The sequence below is a fragment of the Saccostrea cucullata genome, unplaced genomic scaffold (assembly GCF_032062105.1).
Source record: "Saccostrea cucullata isolate Sc308-1 unplaced genomic scaffold, CSIRO_AGI_Scuc_v1 ctg155, whole genome shotgun sequence".
Classification (NCBI taxonomy): Eukaryota; Metazoa; Mollusca; class Bivalvia; order Ostreida; family Ostreidae; genus Saccostrea; species Saccostrea cuccullata.
The window spans coordinates 343015-367155 of record NW_026930491.1 but is presented as its reverse complement, the minus strand read 5'-3'; the positions used below and the strand labels follow the sequence as shown (position 1 = coordinate 367155).

Sequence of the window (24141 nt, the reverse complement as noted above, 5' to 3'; positions counted from 1 at the left end):
CCCCCCCCAACACAAGAACCTCTGACCCTGGGGCTTTAAAATTCACAATTTTGGTAGAGGCACTCTTGCTCATTATAACTATGCACTTAGTTTATTTAATACCTAGGAGCAAAGAAGAAGATTTTCACATAATTCATGTATTTTCACTATATAATCAATAGAGCCCCCCCCCCTTAACACCAGAACCCCTGACCTTGAGGTCCTAAAATTCAAAATTTTGGTAAAGGAACTCTTACTCATCATAACCATGCACTTAGTTAATCTATTTAATAACCAGGAGCAGAGAAGAAGATTTTTAAAGAATTCATGTATTTTCACTATATAATCAATAGAGCCCCCCCCCCTTATACAAGAACCTATGACTCTGGGGCAAAATTCACAATTTTAGTAAGGCACTCTTGCCCATCATACCTATGTACTTAGTTAGTTTATTTAAAATCTAGGAGCAGAGAAGAAGACTTTCAAAGATTTAATGTATTTTCACTATATAATTAATAGAGCCCCACCCAACACCAGAACCCCTAACCCTGGGCCATGAAATTCACAATTTTAGAAGAGGCACTCTTGCCCATCATAACTATGTACTTACTTACTTTATTTAATACCCAAGAGCAGAGAAGAAAATTTTCAAAGAATTCATGTATTTTCACTTTATAATCAATAGAGCCCCCCCCCCCCCAACACCAGAACCCCTGACCCTGGGGCCATAAAATTCACAATTTTGGTAGAGGCACTCTTGCTCATCATAACTATGTAAGTAGTTTGTTTATTTAATAAACAGGAGCAGAGAAGAAGATTTTCAAAGAAATAATGCATTTTCACTACATACTTATTTAGCCCCACCCTAGCACTAGAACCCCTGACCCCAGGGCCATGAATTTCACAATTTTGGTAGAGGACTCATTGCTGATTACAATCATGCAAACAGTTTGACTGCTTGATGTCCAGGAGTAAAGAAGAAGATTTTTAAAGATTGCATAAATTTTAGTGGTTTTAGCCCCACCCCTCAGGCCCCAGGGGGGCAGGGATCATGAAATTCACAATTTTTGTTCCCCTTCACCCATAGATGCTTTGTGCCAAATTTGGTTGAAATTGGTTCAGTGGTTGCAGAGAAGAAGCTGAAAATGTTCAAATGTTAACGCACGACGAACGACGGACGACGAACGACGACGGACGAAAACAGATAGCAATAGGTCACCTGAGTTTACTCAGGTGACCTAATAAAATTTTTTAAAAATCTCTGTATTTGTTTTCTTACTTTATAAGATATGACTTTCCTGTAAATTACACAAATTCATTCAATAACTATTCAAATATTGGTAAAAATTTTCATTTAAACATAAATAACATTATAGCATGTATATATAAACTCAATCTTGCACACTGTAAACCAACTTTTATTCGGGACGACTTTATTTTGAGATTTATCGAGGGTAAACTAGTTCGCGACTATTAATCTTTGCGATCAAGCCTTTTTTGGATCAGTTGTTAATAGAAACAGAGACCTTAAAGCTCGATTCACCAAGAGAAATATTTGCGGTGACTAGGCCCCCGCAAAATTCTTGAAAATTTCTCGCATGCGATTAAAAGTTGGTTTACAATATATATAATTTTTTAAGCACATATATGTCATATATAGCTTTAATTTGTCTTTACTGTGATGTCATATCTCAACAAATTCAGAAACACTTTCTAAAAGTGTTCTGTTTGAATCATATATTTACTTGGATTTGAGAGGACTTGTTCGGTATATTTCTGGATATTTTCTTTGAAGAACCATTTTGGCGAGTTTTTATTTCTGCCAATTGGTGGATAAAATGCAGCTTTTCTATGATCCTTTCTGAACACGATACACATTCTGGGATAAGAGTACATACCCTCAACATCTCTGTCCTCTGGAAAATAAAATAACACAACATGAAGAAACAATACTTCCACTAAAAAAATCTTTTATAGAGGTGTTCCTTAAAAACACTTATGTTGTTTTTCAGAACCATCCAACAATGAAATCCATGGATTCTGATTAGCCAAGATGAACTAATTCCACTTTTACAGTAAAATGCCAAGATCATTAAATCATCAAACATTCCTATTTAAATTACTCACAAGTAAAACGAATTTTTTGGAGTAACCAGAATATGAAATTGAATCAATGAATGGATGCTTTGACTCCTACTTGCTGTGTTCTTAGCTTTTTCTTTTAAATTTTAACACAATTTATACAAAATTTTTTTTTTACAACAGAAGCTAACCCTCTGACTACAAGACTCTATACACAATCTCACTGTAGTAGGGATGACTGTATACCTCTGATCAGGGTTTTTTGGTAATCCGCTGGAACAAACTGTCCAGCCCAGGCCGGGTATTGATTGACGTCTAACGTGGTCACCACCAGACGATCGTACAGGTCACTGGCTACAGCATGAAGTGTCTACATTGAAGAAGGGTACAGTAAAAGATTTATTATCTTCCCCAAATAAAGTCTGGAAACACATTTTTTGTTTCACTTTCTTTTTCAAACTTCTCTGGTACTTTTTGTCTGTGAGTGTCTTGGAAACTACTGAACCATTTGAGGTGAAACCTTTAGTTTTCAAGAATTAACAGGCCTGTTGTGTAGATGTGCACAAGAAAGATCATTGTGATTGTTGATTTTTTTTTTTATTTTATGTATCAGTATCTGTACAATTTTCATAAAAATGTTTTGACTAGTTTACTGTCAGTGAACTTATTGAACTAAATACTGGCTGAAAAACCTATGCATATAACAACAAGATGTGTTTGTGAAACACTATGCACCCGGCGGCAACAAAGTTTAAAAAAACTATTTTCAGCAGATAAGTGAAAGTCAAAGTCACAAGGTCATTGACCTTGGTGTCATTTGAAGAACTTCATTAGTGGAGTATGCACACCAAATATGAAGTCTCTATCTCTCATGGTTCAAAAGTTATGGTGAAAATTTTCTAAAATCTATTTTTAGCATATAGGTCACAGTCAAGGTCACAAGGTCATTGACCTTGGTGTCATTTGAAAGAGCCTCATTGGTGGAGTAAGCATATCAAATATGTAGTCTCTACCTCTCATGGTTCAAAAGATATGGTGAAAATTCAAAAAAGCTATTTTTAGCAAATAGGTCATAGTCAAGGTCACAAGGTCATTGCCCTTGGTGTCATTCGAAAGAACTTTATTGGTGGAGTATGCATACCAAATATGAAGTCTCTATCTTTCATGGTTCAAAAATTATGGCGAAGGTTAAAGTTGACAACAGACAGACAGACAAACAGATAAACAGACAGGACAAAAACAATATACGCCTTGGATCTATCGATCCGGGCGCATAAAAAATATATTTCATAATAATATACATACAGAGACAAAGTATGGCCAACTAAAGCTTATCATTGAATATTTAATTAAAAGTTGTAATAAAGAAAATCTTTAATTATACAAACCTGCAGAAATGGTGAGTGTTTGGTTATGTTTTCTTGATGTACAAGAGCAATCAGGACAGGTAACTCCTCATCTTCTGACCTGTGATATTATAAAGTGTTTACTGTTATACCATAAGGACTCTAATATCTCAAATCATCTGTGAGAAGTGCTATTTGCATGGAATGTGGTAGTGAAGGAATCCTTGGATACTTTCACATTAAACAATGCTTAACAATGCTTAACAAATGGAACAATTTCCATTCAAATTTTTTCCTGTTCTCATTTCACAAGTGGTTCTCTCTATGAAATTTTCAACAAAAAAAGTTAACTTTTCTATGCTCCCCCTTTGATATTCTTTTACAAGTAAAGTACATGTTTACTATTATACATATTGGACAAGGCCTTATTCTGGTATCTAACATATAAAACAGACAGGGATGATAAACAGCATAACTTTGGTATCTCAAACACTGACATCTTGAGTACAAAGAATAAGTAAATAGTGGGTTAGAGTTGAATCATAGGATAGCTCAAAGGTTTTCCTCTCATTCTGGTTGAGTTCGTAACAAGATTTAACTGTATGTGCTTGACTTGACAATTAGATGACAGACATCTCACCTACCTGATTTCTGTGTGGAATGCGTCTGAGGTGATGTGGGTGACAGGTAGACGGGAGTGGTCCAGTGTGAAGCTGGTGATAAAGTCTGTACATACACCATGGTCATCCTCACATCTTAAGGTAGGACCAAAGGTATACCTGTATATGTAATAAGGTAAGAATATAAATTAACAAATGTGTAAATGTAGGTTCATTGTTCTGCTATGTTGATCGAATTATAGGTAAATGATTTCAAAAACATTGGTACTTGTCACATGAAATACAGTGCACCTGTGATGTGAAAGCCCTTGCAACCACCATTCAGAAGTTATTCCAAAGGGTAAAGTTTTTCAAATGTAGGTAAAACTCAAAGATCAAAGTCAAAAGTTGAATAATATTAATATCAAGGATAAAGTTTGGTAAATTTGTAGATTAAGCTCCAAGGTCGTGAAATTAATTATGTTGGTACCTAATGAAAGGTTTTAACTTCTGAAATGCTGTGAAATATGAAACCTTTAGCATCAAACATTATAAAATTATGGACAAGTTAATGTTTTTGCAGAAAAACAAACAGATTAACTGATAAAGGGAAAGACAGAGAAACCAAAACTATATGCCTTCAAATCTTTGATTGAATGAAAGAAAATCCTCAAAAAATTTGGTTGTACTATGAAACAATTTTACAAAAGTAATGTTCTGTTTTCCAAAACCCAACTGTATAATTTTTTTAACATAACAAGTATACCATAGAACAAACAAATTTCTCTTTAAAAAAAAGAGTACCAAGAAATTCTTTCTGACATTTCCTAGAAACCAACATAAACAAAAATTAATTTTTATGACATTTGAATTTCCTGGCTCTTTAATGTTCCTAAATGACAAAAGGAAGTTTGATATAAATATACATTAAAAGTTACCTCATCCCATAAGCAATTTTTCAAACAGTAACCAACCTGTGCTTTCTGTGAAATCTATGAATAGCAGTTCCTTCTTGTTCCTCTAAAATGGCAGTCAAAGATTTTCCCAACTGTGTTATTACAGCTTCTGCACCATCTCGCCTTTGTAATGTTAACTACATGAACAAGGTTAAAAAAAAAACCTAGTTCTTTATTAGAATCAATGGAAATTATTAAATTTTACTTATGACCACAAAAGAAATCTTAAATTCACAAACACTTTTCAAGTACACAGTTTATCTTTAGTTCTTTACCTACCTTGGTTATAACTAGTTCCATGTGCTGGTCCTGATATTCTCTGGCTGGTATCTCTGAGCTGTACACTGTGTAACAGACTGCCTTCCCAAACAGCCTTTCACAAGCCAGCCTAAAGCACTGGTAGGAGTAGTAGTAGTCAGGGTTCTTAGTGTGACACTATAATATTTTCTGGGGAATTTATATTTCACATCCTCCTTCTGAAAAAAGATGCAAACCAAAGATATAGGAAATGTGTACCAGAGGCTGAGAGCTGTTTTGTGAATCTTAACTTTTTGATTTAGATGTATATTTATAGGAATTTTTATCTACTGTACTTCACTTCTAGATATGAAAAGCTGCAAACTAGTTTAAGGGACTCCGATCCTCAGCCAGGAAGTACAACTTTTTGATTTATAATTTAATTTAACAAGAGGCCCATGGGCCACATGTCATAATTTTTCTGTTCTTTAAATTTCATTGTTATACATAATGCATCCCCACATTACCCCACTGATCATAATTTCTCATTTTGAAATCTACACTACCCCATGATCCTTCCATTGGCACATACATGTATGTTTCAGCTTTTTTTGGCCCAGTGGTTCCTGAGAAGATGATTTTCAAAAATTTTTCCTATATATTTCTATGTAAAACTTTGAATTCTCTATAATGGCTCTTCCCCCGGGGGTCATGATTCCTACAATTTACAAAAGGACAGTTTGAATGCTTCCACATAAATTTCAGCTTTTCTGGCCCAGTGGTTCTTAGAAGAAGATTTTCAAAGATTTTTCCTATATATTTCTATATAAAACTTTGATTCCCCATTGTGGCCCCGCCCTTTCGGGTGTCATTATTTGAACAATTTAGAATCTACACTATATCAGGATGCTTCCACATAAGTTTCAGCTTTTCTGGCCCAGTGGTTCTTGTTTTCAAAGATTTTTCCTATATATTTCTATATAAAACTTTGATACCCCATTGTGCCCCCCCTTCCCCTGGGGGTCATGATTGAACAATTTGGAATCTACACTATACCAGGATACTTCCACATAAGTTTCACCTTTTCTGGCCCAGTGGTTCTTAGAAGAAGATTTTCAAAGATTTTTCCTATATATTATATAAAATTTTGATTCCCCATTGTGACCACAAATGATTTGAACAATTTAAATTACACTATACAGGATGCTTCCATATAAGTTTCAGCTTTTCTGGCCCAGTGGTTCTTGAGAAGAAGATTTTCAAAGATTTTTCCTATATATTTCTATATAAAACTTTGAATCCCCATGTGTGGCCCCGATATTCTCTGGGGGTCATCTTTGAACAATTTACAATCTACACTATACCAGGATGCTTCCACATAAGTTTCAGCTTTTCTGGCCCAGTGGTTCTTGAAGAAGATTTTCAAAGATTTTTCCTATATATTTCTATATAAAACTTTGATTCCCCATTGTGGCCCCGCCCTTTCCCCGGGGGTCATGATTTGAACAATTAGTCTACACTATACCAGGATGCTTCCACATAAGTTTCAGCTTTTCTGGCCCAGTGGTTCTTGAGAAGAAGATTTTCAAAGATTTTTCCTATATATTTCTATATAAAACTTTGATTCCCCATTGTGGCCCCCCCCTTCCCCCGGGGGTCATGATTTGAACAATTTAGAATCTACACTATACCAGAATGCTTCCACATAAGTTTCATGTTTACTGGCCCAGTGGTTCTTGAGAAGAAGATTTTTTAATGACCCCACCCTATTTTTGTCTTTTTGATTATAGGGGATATGTATATTTTAACAATTTAAATTTTTACCCAAGGATGCTTTGTACCAATTTTTGTAAAAATTGGCCCAGTGGTTCTTGGAGAAGTCGAAAATGTGAAAAGTTTACAGACGGACAGACAGACAGACAGCTGGACAGACGGACGGACAGACGGACGGACGACGGACAAAATGTGATCAGAAAAGCTCACTTGAGCCTTCGGCTCAGGTGAGCTAAAAAGTCTCAAAATGTAGCTTGAAAATTAAATTTTTTCATGCAACAATTTTCATTATATATCTTTCAATGTGTTTCAAGGTTCTTTGAAGTTCTCAGAAAGGTCTAATTAAAAGTCGAAATTTTTACCCCGTAAAAGCATTTTAAAAATACATATATCAAGAAACTGATGTTCAATTTAATCTAACCATAGATAACAATGTTAATTAACATGATATGAAATTATAAGAAGTGATTTATGGAGCTTTGCAATGACAGGAGAATCTTTATACACTTTGTAAAATGATACATGTAGAAGTAAATAAAAGAAATTAAAGTACATTATACGTATAAAAATTGTGGAATTTCTTCAAAAGCCTGGATACGTATGATTTTTATTTTTGAAATGTTTTAATTGATCAAATTTGATTTGGAAATTGCAAAGCAGGTGTTTTTATTCGCAATTCCTGAAAATATACTAGAGATTTGCTAATTTTCTCTATATAATATGATTAACTTGAAAGATGAAGTTTGAAGAATTAGAGACATTTTTGTGAGCATTTTCAATTAGTCAATGCTTGATTTTCAGAACCTGAGGCTCGGAATACCTTAAATGTTTCAGTTTGGAACTTACCATTTCTTCACTTGGTTTTTCAAACATGAGATTCAAAATAGATGTTCCTGCTACTTTTCCAAACCATTTCATAATGTCCTTTTCCTAGAAAGAAAAATTTACTATAGAGCTGTAATTCTAATGGCCAATATATCTAGGCAACATTAGGAATTATCAGGAATCAATAAATCAGAGTATTTACTGTAAATGTATTACATTTAGCATGTATGATGTATGGCAGAAATTGACTTTCAAACAAATTAACGTAGATTTGATTTAGTGCATATTTCTCAATGTTCTTATTTATGCTTATATGTGCAAGACAGTAAGTGTTGTACTTGAATTAGCGGAAATTTTGTGCTAAATATAATACACGCGCTAAATATAATACGATTATTAACATGAAGATTGGATTATACCTTGAGACTTATTTATTACCTGAATGACCCCGTGGTAGTCTACCCTGGAGTAGGGTAGGTGTGGGGTGTCGGGGGACACACACTGAGAGGTCCCTAGCCATCCCTGTCCCCGGAAAGCTGTGATGTAAGGGTATCCCCTAATGTTGTGTGTCACACACAGTTCAGGCTCTGTTGTACAATTCACCAAGTACAGTGATCCACCCTCTGAGAGAAAATCATACAGGAACTTAAACATATGTACAGCCAATTTCAAATAATTCATCAAGTGTTCTTAACACAGGGATTTTTGAATTGTAACAATCTTTAATATGAATTTTGCCTCATTATATTTAATAAAATAAATTATTAAATACTAGTTCAATAATGACATAGAAAACAATACAAACCAATGAAATGGAGTGATTTCTGCACCTTCAGTAAAGTTTCCAGACTTTTAACACAACTTCTACAGTCAGCCTTAACAAATACTACCTATAATACAAAAGATACTGGATTTTACATAACTGGTCTATTGTCATGAATTTACCTTTAACAGTTACTTTAAAATACACATTATACATGTATACATATACACTCACCAGTGCTACCTTTGACACCTCCCCTGCCCAGCGATTTCCTCCCAGCAAGGGGTGTGAGGGAGCATGGGATTTTTCTATGACCTCTGACCACATGTCATGTGATAAAAGTGGAATACCATGAAATTTTTTCAGCTTTCTGTCCACATTTTCAGATCCAAACTGCAATGAAATTATTATAGAATTGACTGTAAATTAATGCAGATTTGATAGCCTTCAAATTTTAACAACACAAAGTTGTATACTATACATTAAGTGTCAGAGTGTCATCAACATTCCAACACTAAAATTTAAATAATACAATATGTAATGCAAGTTTTTCTTTTACGAAGAAGCTCATGTACATGTAGAAACATAATTTAAAACCAGAAGTCTCTGTCAAAACATGTATCACTAGACTGAAAAGAAGATAGCTCTACTGGTTTGTACTTATCAAAAACCATTGCACTATTTTATGTATCTTTGTGTATATATTCTACTTGTGTGCCAGCTTATTTTGAAATCAAACTAAAACTGTAGAAGGAGTAGCGTTTTAAAGGAATTTCACAGAAAATTCTATTTTTAGTAACCATGGCAACACCGTTCATTGAAATCAAAAACCGATGCACTATTCTATGTATCTTAGTGTAGTCTACTTGTGTGCCAAGTTATATTGAAATCAGACCAAAACTGTAGAAGGAGTAGCGTTTTAAAGGAATTTCACAGAAAATTCTATTTTTAGCAACCATGGCAACACCGTTCATTGAAATCAAAAACCGATGCACTATTCTATGTATCTTAGTGTAGTCTACTTGTGTGCCAAGTTATATTGAAATCAGACCAAAACTGTAGAAGGAGTAATGTTTTAAAGGAATTTCACAGAGAATTCTATTTTTAGTAACCATGGCAACACCGTTCATTGAAATCAAAAACCGATGCACTGTTCTATGTATCTTAGTGTAGTCTACTTGTGTGCCAAGTTATATTGAAATCAGACCAAAACTGTAGAAGGAGTAGCGTTTTAAAGGAATTTCACAGAAAATTCTATTTTTAGTAACCATGGCAACAACGTTCATTGAAATCAAAAACCGATGCACTATTCTATGTATCTTAGTGTAGTCTACTTGTGTGCCAAGTTATATTGAAATCAGACTAAAATTGTAGGAGGAGTAGCGTTTTGAAAAATTGTTTACAGACAGACAACAACAACAACGACAGACAACGGACGGACGCCGGACGCATTACTATCGCATAAGCTCTTCTGGTCTCTGACCAGTAGAGCTAAAAATAACTATGTGTTTTACCCTTTCATGCCAGCCCTTTTCCTTAGTGTGTTTCTTCTGAGTTGGAGGTTTCTTCTTTATTTGTTTGACTACAGGAGCAAGTGGGTCACTGTCTGTCATATTGTGTGACCAGGGATGACAAAGACGGCCCAGTGGTCCCTCATCCAGTAAAGAATACTGAAAAACAAATGGCATAAGTTTTTTAAATGCAAAAAATGAAAATACTGTATACAGAGTTAATTTCACCCTTTCACACTTGCAAACAATTCTGCCCCATGTTAAATTCACCCAGTTACAGTTTTGTTTAAGAAATTATACTGTGTTCTTAAATCTACCCTGTTTTAAATTTGTCCATCTGTAAGTAGGGCAAAAGGAGCGAAAATAAAATGGGTGTGAAAATTGTCCTGTATAAAGTACTCTGGAACTTTAATGTTATAGGTACATGTAAGAAGAAGGAGAAAAGACATTCAATACAGTAGAAATTGTTGAATTCAATCTAAAGCCCTGACCTGTGTTGCATCCGTTTGACCATAAGGGAGGTAATCATTAAACAGTGTCCCGTCTTTGTACGTAATATTGACAGTGGCGGACTTAAACAGCTGGTACAGGGCAGAGGGGGTGGGGCGGTCCTCCAGCAGTCCCTCCTGAATGAGGTAGTCATTTCTCTCATCTATAAATATCTAACTTTTTTATCTTTGAGTCACCATTTATTCAATTTGGTTGTTCAGCTTTTCAATCAATATTTCAAGGAATTTGAAGAATCTTACAGGAGAAGGAATGTATTTTGAAATATTGATTTAATTCAGCAGCTGCACATTCAGTAATAACGTAACAGTGGAAATATCCTTTAAGAAAATAATTTTGTTGAGATATACATAGATGTAACCTATACCTGTATGAAAGAGTATGGTAAATGGTACATTTCTGGCAACTTTGCTTCTGATCCATTTGGACACCACTGTAAGAAAAAAAAAAAGAATCTATTTACAAGGAAAATTCTGTGCTTCTACTCAAACATTATGTATGGATTTTTTTTAAAGATCTTCATTATTTAGAATTCCTTGCTTTGTGGAATATATAAAGATTCCCCTGCCATTCTCTTAAGAGAAATTACCGGTAAGAAAAAAACCTTGATGATAATGAATTTTCAGTGAAAAAATATTCCACTTTGTTTATTGCTTTTAGCATATTTATTGGTGTGTTTTGAAGTTGTCACTTTTGAATATATTGAAAGTTCATTTTCCTGACATTTAAATTTATTGTTCTTTACATAAGTACATGTAAATATAGATATGAATCAAAGAAAATACCTCCTTGCCTGTGAAAATTTGTATGTCATGTTTTGAACTCTCCATATAAAACAATAATATTTACATTTTTTGCCTGCCTCCTGTGCTAAGTCCACCATTCCATACTCCAGGGCCACGCCCAGCTCCCGGAATTCCTCCACACTCCTCCTAAAGGCTGACAAATAGGCCTTGACATTTCTTCCCCAGTAGGCATAGAAAACAATGACCTTGGGGATGTAACGGGTTCCTCTCAAGGTCATTACATTCTTCTCAAATTCCTCCTAGTAGAAATATAAATAATATGATAATGAAATGTAATATTACCCCCCGGTGATAATTGAAAAGCCAAAGGTTTACAAACAAATTATAGCTAAAAAACATTTTTTGTCAGAATAGATCTAATAGTTTATGGCTCATCTCAGTTAAAAAAAAAATATCTAAAAAATTCAAAGCAAATTTGATATTTTGACACTTCTCAAATGTTTTAAGTGCATTTTCTAGCATTGCTATTAAATTCAGACAATTTTTTGTAACAATTTACTTGCTTACTTTTCTGATCGAGTACTCGATTTGTGTATTTAAGATTCAATCTATTTCATTGTACAATATTTTTCAAATTGTTAAATTGATCTTTTATGAAATATTTTCAGACAAGTAAAGTTATGTTTGGACGAGTAAATTTCACAGTCATTTAAGTAAGTAAAAAAAAATTGTGGAGCCCTGAACAGATTTTCTTATTTTTAATATCAGGAGTACATATAAGTCCTACCTCAGTGTAAGGAATTACTGAGCTGATCTGTGAAGCTATCAGGTGGATTTCTAACATAGCTGTCTGTATATGCTGTCTGGAGAATAACCGATAAATAAATTTGTTCTTTCCTCTACCTGAAAAAAAAAACAGGTATGACTCATATCCTGCATTTTTTTAAGTTTCAAGTACATGTACCAGATAACTTATTTTCTTTTCAACATTTCTAATATGAATATTTGAGGGGTACTTCTGATCTAGATGATATGGAGCTACATGTAATACACCTTAAGACTGACTTACTGTCTTTCGTTATCACAAGAATAGAAGGTATTTCTGGCACCTCATAAAGCTCTTTCAATTCACTACAATGTAAACAAAAGTAAATTATTTTCGAGAGAGAGAGAGAGCAATGCACTCAAAGAAATAATCACAAACTTCCACCTTGTATATGACTTACTTAGCGTGAATGGAGTATGGATGTATGATGAAGGCTTTACAACTGGGGATCTGCTCACTGAGCTGTGCAACAAAAGACAACAGATTAATCATATCTAAAATATTATGCTTAAAATCTTTTTCCCTATTTCAACTTAAAGAATTTACAAAAACTACTGCTAATTATGTGTAAAGATGTTGAAAGAGATGTTATAGTTTTAAAATGAAGCCTGGTTGATAGATGTGTTCTTCAACACTTTAGTCAAAGCTAATATGACTAGTGCAGAAGGTACTATTGACGTAGTGCTATGTATGTATATCTTCTCTTCATTTTTTAGATATGTTCAATATTATTCCAGTTTTATATTTCTTTGCAAGCAATTTTGATATTAGATATTCTTCCCCACTGATAACTGAAAACATTTATTTTGTAAATATAGACAAAAAATAGCATTATCCCCCTTTGACCATGCATTCAACACTAAACTGTCACTGAAGTTATGCATGCACTTGGTTGTTTTCTACAAATACTTTTTTATACGAATTTTACATGTATATTTTGATTTATCATGAATATGTTTTAAAGATAATGTGTGTACATTGCACTATGACACTATCTAAAACAGCTTTAAAAGTGGCATCAATCTTGTGTGAAGCTATAAATGTTTTGTACACACCTTCAATCTTACTTATTCCTGGTTTGTAATAATCACACAATTGAAATACTTTCCACTTGAATTTCTCATTAATGAATACTATATTTATATATATATTTACTGCTATTTATTTACTCAGTTAGTTTTCTCTTCAATGTAAAATGCTCCATAATATTTATAACATGAAATAATAGACTACCACATGATGATGCAACCAGAGAGTTATTTCCCTTTACATGTCCTACCTGGAAAACTTTTTCCTCCACATGGTGATGGTTATGATGATCTGGAAAAGCCAGGATTGTTGTATTGTGTGTATCTATGGCAACTTTAACAAGATCAGGAGAGGCGTCCTGAAGCTGTTCACTGTGGCGATCAACCTGTATACAGAAATAGGATTTTTGTTTAACAGTGTTAATTTTTCAAATACGATTCTCATTTGTGTGGAGCATTATTTACAATACTGTTACACAGTATTGCAAATTTTAAAGAATTGAAATACATGTATACTAAGTGTATTGATTTTATTTTGTGAATCTCTTGGTTACAATTAACCTTGGTTTATTACAGCCACTCATTTGTGCATTTGAACAGTTATTACTTCATCAATATTATACCAACATGTTTGCAAGGTAAAATGTTACTGATTATTTGTACATTCATACTTGTGTTTTCAGTCTTACTAATTTATTGAGCCACTGATTGATGAGTGACTTTTGTGATTTTCCTTCATACAGATATGATGAAGACTGTCCCAGATAACATTTAACTGCTGGCATGTGCTCTGGTTTTCTCTCCCTCACCGATTCATGCTGAAAAATTTAAAACATTTTTTAAACATAAAAGATACATAGAGAAACTTCTTCTTTATCAATAAATTAAAATGTACAACTCAAATAATAATTTTAAAAATGTATAATTTTATTCATTTTACAAAAATAATGTTCAGTCTGGATGATTTTATAAATAATTGTGATTTATTTCTAAGATAAGTTGTTATCAAATACTTATACAGACATTACATCTACATGTCAAGATAAATAGAAATATACTTACTCTGTCAAAAGAATAAGACCCAAATTGCCAGTCCTTGTAACTGTTTGATTCATTTTTCCATAGGGAATAAATATGTTTCTCTAGCTTAGAACCTTCAGTTGCTTGAAAAAAAAAGGTATAAAATTAGAGACAAAGTCTAAATAATTTATAACTCTATATCCTATATCATAAGATGAAATGATGTTGAACTGCATGCAGGGTTTGATATTTATATCTAAATACCCACTTGTTTGTGACAAGTTTGGTTGAAAGTGGAATGGATATTAAAACATTAAGAGTTGATCGGCATTGTTTTTGATTGTAATTTTTCTTCTCATGATATTAACTGATCTGATGTCAATATTTGGTTAAAACTTAAACACATCTAACAGCTCATTCAGATGTTCACATTTTTCAATATTAAAATGAGATACTAACCTGTGTTCCTAAACAAAATACAAATAGGTAAGTGTCTGGAAGACTTGATGTGCCTCTCCATGGCTGAAGGAACGAAATCTTGGAAATACACCAACCCATTGCCACCTTTAAAAAATATGCCTACAGTATTAAATGTGATTTCATATTATTATTATACATTAGATGCAGGTCATGGACAGAGGTTAGGATATTCGCATGTGTATAAAAAAAGTAGCACACACTGGATTAACATAAATTCCAATACCCATGGATGCAGTCGTGTATTTGCCCTACTAGTTCAAATATCCCATGGAAATAAGCTACCAAAATGGAATGATCTTACAAAAATTCTTGAAAATAAACATGAACAGACAAACTTAATTACCAGTTGGAATAACAAACAAACAATGGGAAAATTTAGAGGAAAGCGTCTTTTCCACAAACTTAATTACCAGTTAGTTCTATATTGCACAAAACATGGAATAACAAACAGACAATAAGAAAATTTAGAGGAAAGCGTCTTTTCCATTGCTCTTCAGTCATGTTTGGACGACAATCGGTGAAAGATTTTTGAATAACGATCCCGATGGAATAAATATCAGGGATTCATGAAAGCTTGATATTGGCACCGGGGTTATGACAAAAATATCATAAAAAAAACAAAAAAATAAAGACGCAAAAATGTTAAACATAAAAAATCGAAATTGAAACCCGTGCATAGTATGAGCTGTTGCTTTAAAGAATTTGCCGATATATACTAAATATTTTCATGGTCGAACTCTTCTAATAAAAAGTTAATTTCATAAAAGTCTTACTATTGAAAATTCGATTATTTTTAAATTAGATGATGTTTTTTTAAAATCGTAAACTATAGTTTTAACTTTAAAATTAAGAAAATTTATCAATTTCTAATACTATTTTCAGTCTAATTATTAGATATTCTGATACCAGGAAATATGCTTTAGAGAAATATACTTTGCAGTCATTAACGGATTATAAAAAGATTTATTTTTACAATAAAGAAAATCTGTCATAAACAGAACAAAACAGAACATTTTATTTCTAATTTAGAGTCCATAACAGACAAGTATGAGATTATTACAATAATAGGAAAAGATAAAGATGATTAAAACTGAATATAAATCCCTCCCTTGAACAGAACATCTATTATGATATAGAGTTAAACGTTAAAAATGTACACGGACAGACAACAGCACGTCGTCCTCCGTCTACACTCAAGTACTCAAGGACAACTCTACTCCTCGAAAAAAAAAATGTCCATGTTTACTTCTTTTACTACAGATTATCATGATACACGATATGTATGCATCTCTAAATAAGGATAACATTTCTATTCAATTTCTAGCTACATGTATATGATTGTGTGACGACGTGTGCGTGAGGGGTGTATGTGGGACGGGGCTGGGAGAGAGAATATTAATTTCATTCTCAAAATATAAAAATATTTTTTTTTTCTATTGCTGGCTTGATTTTATAGTAACTTCATAGGATAGAGAGATATATCTTCCCTTACAGCCCAGGAAGTAATTTATCTGGGTTTCCTTTGAGGATAAAATTATTGCAACTTTGACCCAGGAAGATTGTCATCGACTTTAGTGGTTTAAATTCTTTCACGGAAGGTAAATTCCCATGTTCTACTTTTTTTTTTTGAGAAACATTGGTTTTCTTCCAATATACACACACCACATCCGTCGACCTAGAATAAAGACAAAAGATTTACTTGTACATGGATTAGTAAATTAGACTGGTTATTTTGATATCGCCAAAATAATTTTTACTGACGGATTTTACAGGCATGCAGTTACTGACCAAAAATTGAATGGAACAACTTTAGGCGTTTCCACGACGTGTGATAGTAGATCTACTCAAGTATCCGCTACTTGCTACGGAATGTAACCAAAGGCGTAAACCTTTGACAAGGAACAGGATTCCAACTTTTCAACCCTTGATCAACCTGAAACAAAAAGGAAACACAAACATGTATTATCTTGGCTTAGCTGATATGTACATATATGTACATCGTAGTCTATATATAAATATTCGGGTTTATAGATATTGATGGTATAATTTGAGAGAAAAGAGTGTTGTAAAAATCTTATAAAGTTTCACTCAACTTCAAATGGTCTATTAAAATTTCGACCCTTTTATAAAGATTGAATTTTCTTATAAAAGTGAAGACTGCTGACTGAAAACAGATAGTGATGAATTATGAGTTGACAATCAAACCACAACAAAACACTGCTACCTTAATGACATATTGCGTATAATGAGCATGTCTATATTTGTCTAAAAAAATAATATCACACGTGTTCAACAATTCCTGGCATTTCATGGGGGAAATATTACATGTTTGGCAGTGGGAAATAGTTATGTTCCTATATTTTTTTACTCTGTTTCTTATTATTATTATTATTATTAAATTTTTCTTCTTCCTGGGAAAATTTTGTCCACGAGTGATCTTGTAAACTACACAGCCGACTAAGGTGAAACCTTTTTAGGGTCAGTAGGCATCTTATGTAGAGTTGCCAAACAAAGGTCATTTTGCGCGCACGTGCTTGCAAGAGCGCGCACGTGCAACACCTTAAATGACCAATTTAAGGGATATTGCCGCAACTTTTCTATTTTTTGATGAAATTTTTTGAAACTCATAATGTAAGGATACATTAGTAGTATAGACATGATAGCATGGTGAAAATAGCAAGAACTCACGCGCATGCACGTGCGCTTCGCTTTGATTGGCTGAAACTAAAGTTTCAATATCTTTCTTGTTTCTTGTCATAATCCTTTGAAATTTTGAACATAGTCTTACATTATCAAGATCTACCGCATGATATATAAGAATTTCCATGAAAGCATGCGCATGTGCGTGTGCTGCAATCTGATTGGCTGAAACTTTAAATGGCTATTTCTCCTTTGTTTTTTGACGAAATTCTTTGAAATTCAAAATATAGTCATGCATTAGAATATCCTAAAATATGATGTAGAAAAATTCATGAAATCACGCGCATGCATGTGTGCTGCAATGTGATTCAAATATAACTGTTTTTCAATATACTTAGATTGTAATAAACTCTACAATATTATCATGCTTGGTTTTCAATAATTAAATATACACTTGAATGAGTGATTTTTATTACTTTTGGACTGAATGCTTTAATATATAGATAGTGTACACAAGATGATATGGTCATAACGCACATGCATTCACATGCGCTTGGGTGCAATGCTAAAATTTCAATATAATTGGTAAAAACGTTGTTAAAGTCAAAAATGCACATAGTTTGTCTTATTTAATGTTGAATATGGCAAAAAGGGAGTACTTTGATCAACAATTAGCACTAGTTTATTGTGATTTCCCTCTGACAAGGAAACCTGTATATGTACAACACTAAAACAAAAAGGCAGAAAAATAGGGTTTCCTTCTTATTCAATAAATGAATTTACGATTCTAAATATTATTATAGTTTTCAAAACCATTATTCGTCAAACTGTACACTTTTTGTCATCGAGCATGAAATTGAATGAAAAGCATTTTGGTCAAGTTGAAATATTCTTTGATCAAGTTATGACCTCTCCGTATATGAGATTAACAATCCCTGTACACTTTAAAGGAGAGTACGCAAACATTTTAAAGAAATTTTAAAGCAAATAAATAAACATCGTGTCTTGTAAGACTTCATTCCTCGTATAAATGCTAAGTGTGTAATTATGTCGACCATAAATAAATGTGATGTAGATTTAAGCCCCAGGTAGATTACAGATCGCTATCAGCTTAACTTAATCTTAATGATTGTATTGAGGGTATCTCAATTATGTTGTCAAACTTAATCGTATTCCTTATATGGCGATGAGTCATTACCTTATATGGCAAACGGCCGAGGACATGAAGCGCGATTTCGTGGAATTGGGCGTAGAGTGCGGATATAAGGTCAGTTTTCCTACGAGAGTGTTCACTCTGACCAGAGAAGCAGAACAAGACACACGAGTTCTTACCAGCTCATAATACGATTATCTAATCTTTCACAATGGCAGACGATGATGTTGCGGCTTTAGTTATCGACAATGGATCCGGAATGTGCAAAGCTGGATTCGCCGGAGACGATGCCCCCAGGGCTGTGTTCCCCTCCATCGTCGGACGCCCCAGACATCAGGTAAATATACTTTCTTCGTAATTAAAAAAAAGTGAGACTGAAAACTTAATTCTCTTTCAAAGAAATTGTTAATTTTCCTTTCATTCTGTATATTACTATTTCGCAAACCTTTGTTCTTGGTGTTCTAGTATCTTTAAATGTTGTATAATTATGTTAACACATGCAGTGTGAGAATTTTTAGGTAAGTGGGCGTTAACGCCTCCCCCCCCCATTTTTTTTTTAAAGAAGAGATTTAGGAAGTCTTAACTCCTCATAGAAAATTTCTATATATTTCTCCAATTAAGCAATCATAAAAAAAAACATTAGACGGTACTATAGCTATTTAGGAAGGGGGCGTTTCCACGTTTGACTCGTAATATTCAATCTTATCAGTGATAGTGGAACATGCATAGCTGATCTAATATGACTAGAATGAAATTACTTCAGCACGTGTTTGTAATAAGTATGGGAAACTGATAAGTTAGTCAAGAAGAAACATAATAAATGTATTTGCATATAACAGCAAGACTTAGGGCGTATGAATTACTAAGAAATATATTGTCTAAAACTATATGCCGCAGAAAAGAACAAATTTTTAAGAAGAATAGCTATGTAATTGTAAATTTTTTTTCAGGGTGTGATGGTTGGTATGGGACAGAAGGACAGCTATGTAGGAGACGAGGCCCAGAGCAAGAGAGGTATCCTCACCCTCAAATACCCCATCGAACACGGCATCGTCACAAACTGGGACGACATGGAGAAGATCTGGCATCACACCTTCTACAATGAACTTCGTGTGGCCCCAGAGGAACACCCCGTCCTTCTGACCGAGGCTCCACTTAACCCAAAAGCCAACAGAGAAAAGATGACACAGATCATGTTCGAAACCTTCAACTCCCCCGCCATGTACGTCGCTATCCAGGCTGTACTTTCCCTGTACGCTTCCGGTCGTACAACTGGTATTGTACTCGACTCCGGAGACGGTGTATCTCACACTGTACCCATCTACGAGGGATACGCCCTTCCACACGCCATCATGAGATTGGATCTAGCTGGTCGTGATCTGACAGATTACCTCATGAAAATCCTCACAGAACGTGGTTATTCCTTCACAACCACAGCTGAAAGAGAAATCGTCAGAGACATTAAAGAGAAATTGTGCTATGTTGCTCTAGACTTTGAACAGGAAATGGCAACTGCTGCTTCATCATCATCCCTGGAGAAGAGCTACGAACTTCCTGACGGTCAGGTCATCACCATTGGCAACGAGCGATTCAGGTGCCCAGAGGCCTTGTTCCAGCCATCTTTCCTTGGAATGGAATCTTCTGGAATCCATGAAACCACATACAACAGTATCATGAAATGTGATGTTGATATCCGTAAAGACTTGTACGCTAATACAGTTCTGTCAGGTGGTACCACTATGTATCCCGGTATTGCTGACCGTATGCAGAAAGAAATCACAGCTTTAGCTCCCAGCACAATGAAGATCAAGGTCATTGCTCCACCAGAGAGGAAATACTCCGTCTGGATCGGTGGTTCTATCCTTGCTTCTCTATCCACCTTCCAACAAATGTGGATCAGCAAACAGGAATACGACGAATCTGGTCCATCCATTGTCCACAGGAAGTGCTTCTAGATCATGTTAAACTGAACAAATCCTGAAATGTGCAATAAAACTGTTCTGCTTGTAGGTTATATGTGAAGAATGAATGGTGATTAAATGTTGTATGTTGTATATTTTTGATGATGAATGAATAAATTCTGTTTACAATTGATTTCTCGTTTTCTTATGTGCAATGCACATATTTAATTGTTATTTGGAAAGATAATGATTTGTCAAAAGATCTCGAAAGTCGCTTAAATGCGTCGGTAGAAAAAAGGTTAAATGCTTTTGATTTAAAAATGATCAGTTAGAATATCAGCATTAGTGTTTTTAGGAATTTACTCCTTCAAACTAATTTTATTTCGTACCTAATCTCGTAACAAAGTCTGATTTGCAGAGGCAAAACAATTTTAAGTCTCATTGTTTTGATACTGGGACCAGTTAAAGCACATAATCAGCAGCACTACATTAAATAGAAGATCATGTACGTGTTGTCTAAACTATATATCATCATATGGTATTTGTAGAAAGGATATTTTACTCCATGTTTTGCTGCAAAATCAAAGATGTTAAGTGAACAAACTCGCAACTTTGATTGGTCACTCGACCTTTGCATGGGTCCAGATTATTTCTAAACCAATACACCCACATCCGTCCAGATAAGATAATGGACCGCGTCTGAACCTAAATGGGTAAATGATAATATTCACACTTGACCTTTGAAATCGCACAATATTATCATAGCAAAGTCCCTCGTATTTTTTTATTCTCAATGTTCAAGTTTTTGTACAAAATAATCGAACCATATTTTAATACAGGAAGTACACAGTCTCAGGTGCTTTGGTCTTAATAATCGGAATATGTATGGTAAATTATGTACATGTGTTTGTATGTATTATGCATATAGGTTGTCTCAATAAATTCAAACCTGTATGCATAGTACGCCTACCTGATGGAACACTTGATTGATCTTGGTTGCACACCTGACAGTCATATGACATAACAGGTGCTCGCCGTAAAACACGTGCTTGTTGATTACCACAAGCGTTTGCATGGAAGACAAATAATAACAATTCCCACCTAGAGAGATGTGATTATAATATTTTACTGAAGTTTACCACCTCATAAGTGTAGGGTGGTGATATAAGATGTATGTTAAGTCAGAGAGACAAGCACATAGTATCAGTGATATTCCTCTATCCCCGCTTTATCAATATTCCAAATATAACCCCCTTTCTCTTGACAGTGTTCATTGTGCTGAGTATAATGTAATACATAACGAAAATAAGCTCATTTTAAAGCCCCCCCCCCTTTTTACAAAATATATTTTGAAGTTTGGAAAAAAAAACTTTTTTTCAGGTACAAATATTTTTTGCTGAACACCCCCCTTCCTTTTCAAAAACGTGCATGAGAAATTGTTCTTTCTAAATATAAATATTTGAGAAAAAATTAAAACATACAATTATGAACTTATTCAAACATTTCATGACATTGCTACTATAATGTTAATTATATACTAGTATACTTTCTAAACAAGAGGCCCATGGGCCACATCGCTCACCTGAGAATCTTTTGTCATATTGTTCTTTACCAGATTTCTCCCTTGTAATACATGTTGTGGCCCCGCCCTACCCCCTGGGGTCATGATTTGAACAATTTAGAATCTACACTACCCCAGGGTGCTTCCATATCAGTTTCAGTTTTTCTGGCCCAGTGGTTCTTGAGAAGAAGATTTTCAAAGATTTTTTCTATATATTTCTATGTAAAACATTTTTACCCCATTGTGGCCCCGCCCTACCCCCGGGGGTCATGATTTGAACAATTTAGAATCTACACTACCCCAGGGTGCTTCCACATGAGTTTCAGCTTTTCTGGCCCAGTGGTTCTTGAGAAGAAGATTTTCAAAGATTTTTCCTATATATTTTTATGTAAAACTTTGATTCACCATTGTGGCCCCGCCCAACCCCAAGGGGTCATGATTTGAACAATTTAGAGTCTACACTACCCCACAATGCTTTCACATGAGTTTCAGCTTTTCTGGCCCAGTGGTTCTTGAGGAGAAGATTTTCAAAGATTTTTCCAATATATTTCTATGTAAAACTTTCATTCCTCATTGTGGCCCCGCCCTACCCTCGGGGGTCATGATTTGAACAATTTAGAATCTACACTACCCCAGGGTGCTATATAGTTTTTTTCTGGCCCAGTGGTTCTTGAGAAGTAGATTTTCAAAGATTTTTCCTATATATTTCTATGTAAAACATTGATGCCCCATTGTGGCCCCGCCCTACTCCCGGATGTCATGATTTGAACAATTTAGAATCTACACTCTCTCTTCCACATCAGTTTCAGCTTTTCTGGCCCAGTGGTTCTTGAGAAGAAGATTTTCAAAGATTTTTCCTAAATATTTCTATGTAAAACTTTGATTCACTATTGTGGCCCCGCCCTACCCCCTGGGGTCATGATTTGAACAATTTAGAATCTACACTACCCCACAATGCTTCCACATGAGTTTCAGCTTTTCTGGCCCAGTGGTTCTTGAGAAGAAGATTTTCAAAGATTTTTCCTATATATTTCTATGTAAAACTTTGATTCACCATTGTGGCCCCGCCCAACCCCCGAGGGTCATGATTTGAACAATTTAGAATCTACACACTATCCCAGGGTGCCTCCACATAAGTTTCAGCCTTATTGGCCCAGTGGTCCTTGAGAAGAAATTTTTTAATGACCTCACCCTATTTATTGTCTTTTCTTGATTATTTCCCCTTGTGAGGGGACTTGGCCCTTCATTTTAACAATTTAAATTCCCCTTTGGCCAAGAATGCTTTGTACCAAGTTTGGTCAAAATTAAAGTGGTTCTTGAGAAAAAAAATGTGAAAAGTTTACAATTATGAACAGACAGACAGACAACATTTCAGACGGATTGCTACTATAAAATGTAATAATAAGCTACTTGAGCCTTCGGCTCAGGTGAGCTAAAAAGTAATAAGCATAAATTTAATGCTTCTTGTTTTTTTCTGTGGTAAACATATGTTTAAAACGTGTGAATGGATATCAGCAATTTTATCTCTTATCACTTAATTTCATTTGATTTTGTAATTTAAATTATAAAGTACAAATATTCTATGCAATAAGATCTTTACAAATAAACATACTAATTTTTGCAAGAAATTTATATTTTATTTCTCTTAGTGTAATATTGTTATATCTGTGTTTAAATATATGTTGAGTATAAATTGATCATTAAAAACTGGATATCATTTTTTTACCACTTGTAAAAATATATTTTAAACATACTTTTATGACTTAGAATTCACAATTTATGATTACATATACAAACTTCAACAAGTCCGTTATTATTGTTTTGTTGGTTTTTGAAACTATAGGAAATTATAACAATAACAGTTTTTAAACATGTCTTAAAAATACATGTATGTTATATCTCAGTTTAATTTGTACGAATATTGTTCACGTTTCTTTTTTTACTGAAAAGGAAAAAAAAAATCACGAATTTTATATGCTTTTCCTTCTTTTTGAAGTGTTTATGTTGTCTGCTTGGTTTTTCTTTCACAATTTTGTCTATGTATAAATCACAGCGGCCTGTAACATACTGTATTTGATTTTACGTAATCACTATATGTATACAAAAAGGATCCTTTTTTGTATATATATAGTGATTACGTAAAATCAAAAACAGTATGTTACCGGCCCCTGTATGTTAGTCATATTTTTAAAACCTCTTCACAAAAAG

At 34.1% G+C, this 24141-nt stretch overlaps 2 protein-coding genes across 2 annotated transcripts; one reads left to right on the top strand and one right to left on the bottom strand.

The window, feature by feature from the left end:
* Positions 1-1239: 1239 nt before the first annotated feature.
* Positions 1240-15181, bottom strand: LOC134228769 (uncharacterized). The gene is made up of 23 exons (XM_062710463.1): positions 15089-15181; positions 14658-14762; positions 14241-14341; positions 13868-13996; positions 13430-13564; positions 12551-12612; positions 12394-12455; positions 12112-12227; positions 11428-11623; positions 10946-11011; positions 10563-10723; positions 10075-10230; positions 8795-8953; positions 8603-8687; positions 8236-8420; positions 7819-7902; positions 5430-5438; positions 5242-5397; positions 4981-5099; positions 4052-4186; positions 3450-3528; positions 2308-2431; positions 1240-1895 (listed from the first exon to the last, which is right to left on the bottom strand). The coding sequence occupies exons 1-23, from the start codon at positions 15177-15179 to the stop codon at positions 1693-1695; spliced, it is 2718 nt and encodes a 905-aa protein (XP_062566447.1). The 5' UTR covers positions 15180-15181; the 3' UTR covers positions 1240-1692.
* Positions 15182-18608: 3427 nt separating this feature from the next.
* Positions 18609-20563, top strand: LOC134228781 (actin-3). Its single transcript, XM_062710475.1, has 2 exons — positions 18609-18808; positions 19422-20563. Exons 1-2 carry the CDS (start codon positions 18683-18685, stop codon positions 20424-20426), a joined length of 1131 nt encoding a protein of 376 aa, XP_062566459.1. The 5' UTR covers positions 18609-18682; the 3' UTR covers positions 20427-20563.
* Positions 20564-24141: the final 3578 nt, after the last annotated feature.

Coding starts and splice junctions, on each gene's coding strand:
- LOC134228769 (XM_062710463.1), bottom strand. CDS start 15,179: ATGACTGAAGAGCAATGGAAAAGACGCTTTCCTCTAAATTTTCTTATT. Junction 5,100..5,241: donor TGGAACTAGTTATAACCAAG/GTAGGTAAAGAA, acceptor TTGTTCATGTAG/TTAACATTACAAAGGCGAGA. Junction 2,432..3,449: donor AACACTCACCATTTCTGCAG/GTTTGTATAATT, acceptor TCTTCAATGTAG/ACACTTCATGCTGTAGCCAG.
- LOC134228781 (XM_062710475.1), top strand. CDS start 18,683: ATGGCAGACGATGATGTTGCGGCTTTAGTTATCGACAATGGATCCGGA. Junction 18,809..19,421: donor TCGGACGCCCCAGACATCAG/GTAAATATACTT, acceptor ATTTTTTTTCAG/GGTGTGATGGTTGGTATGGG.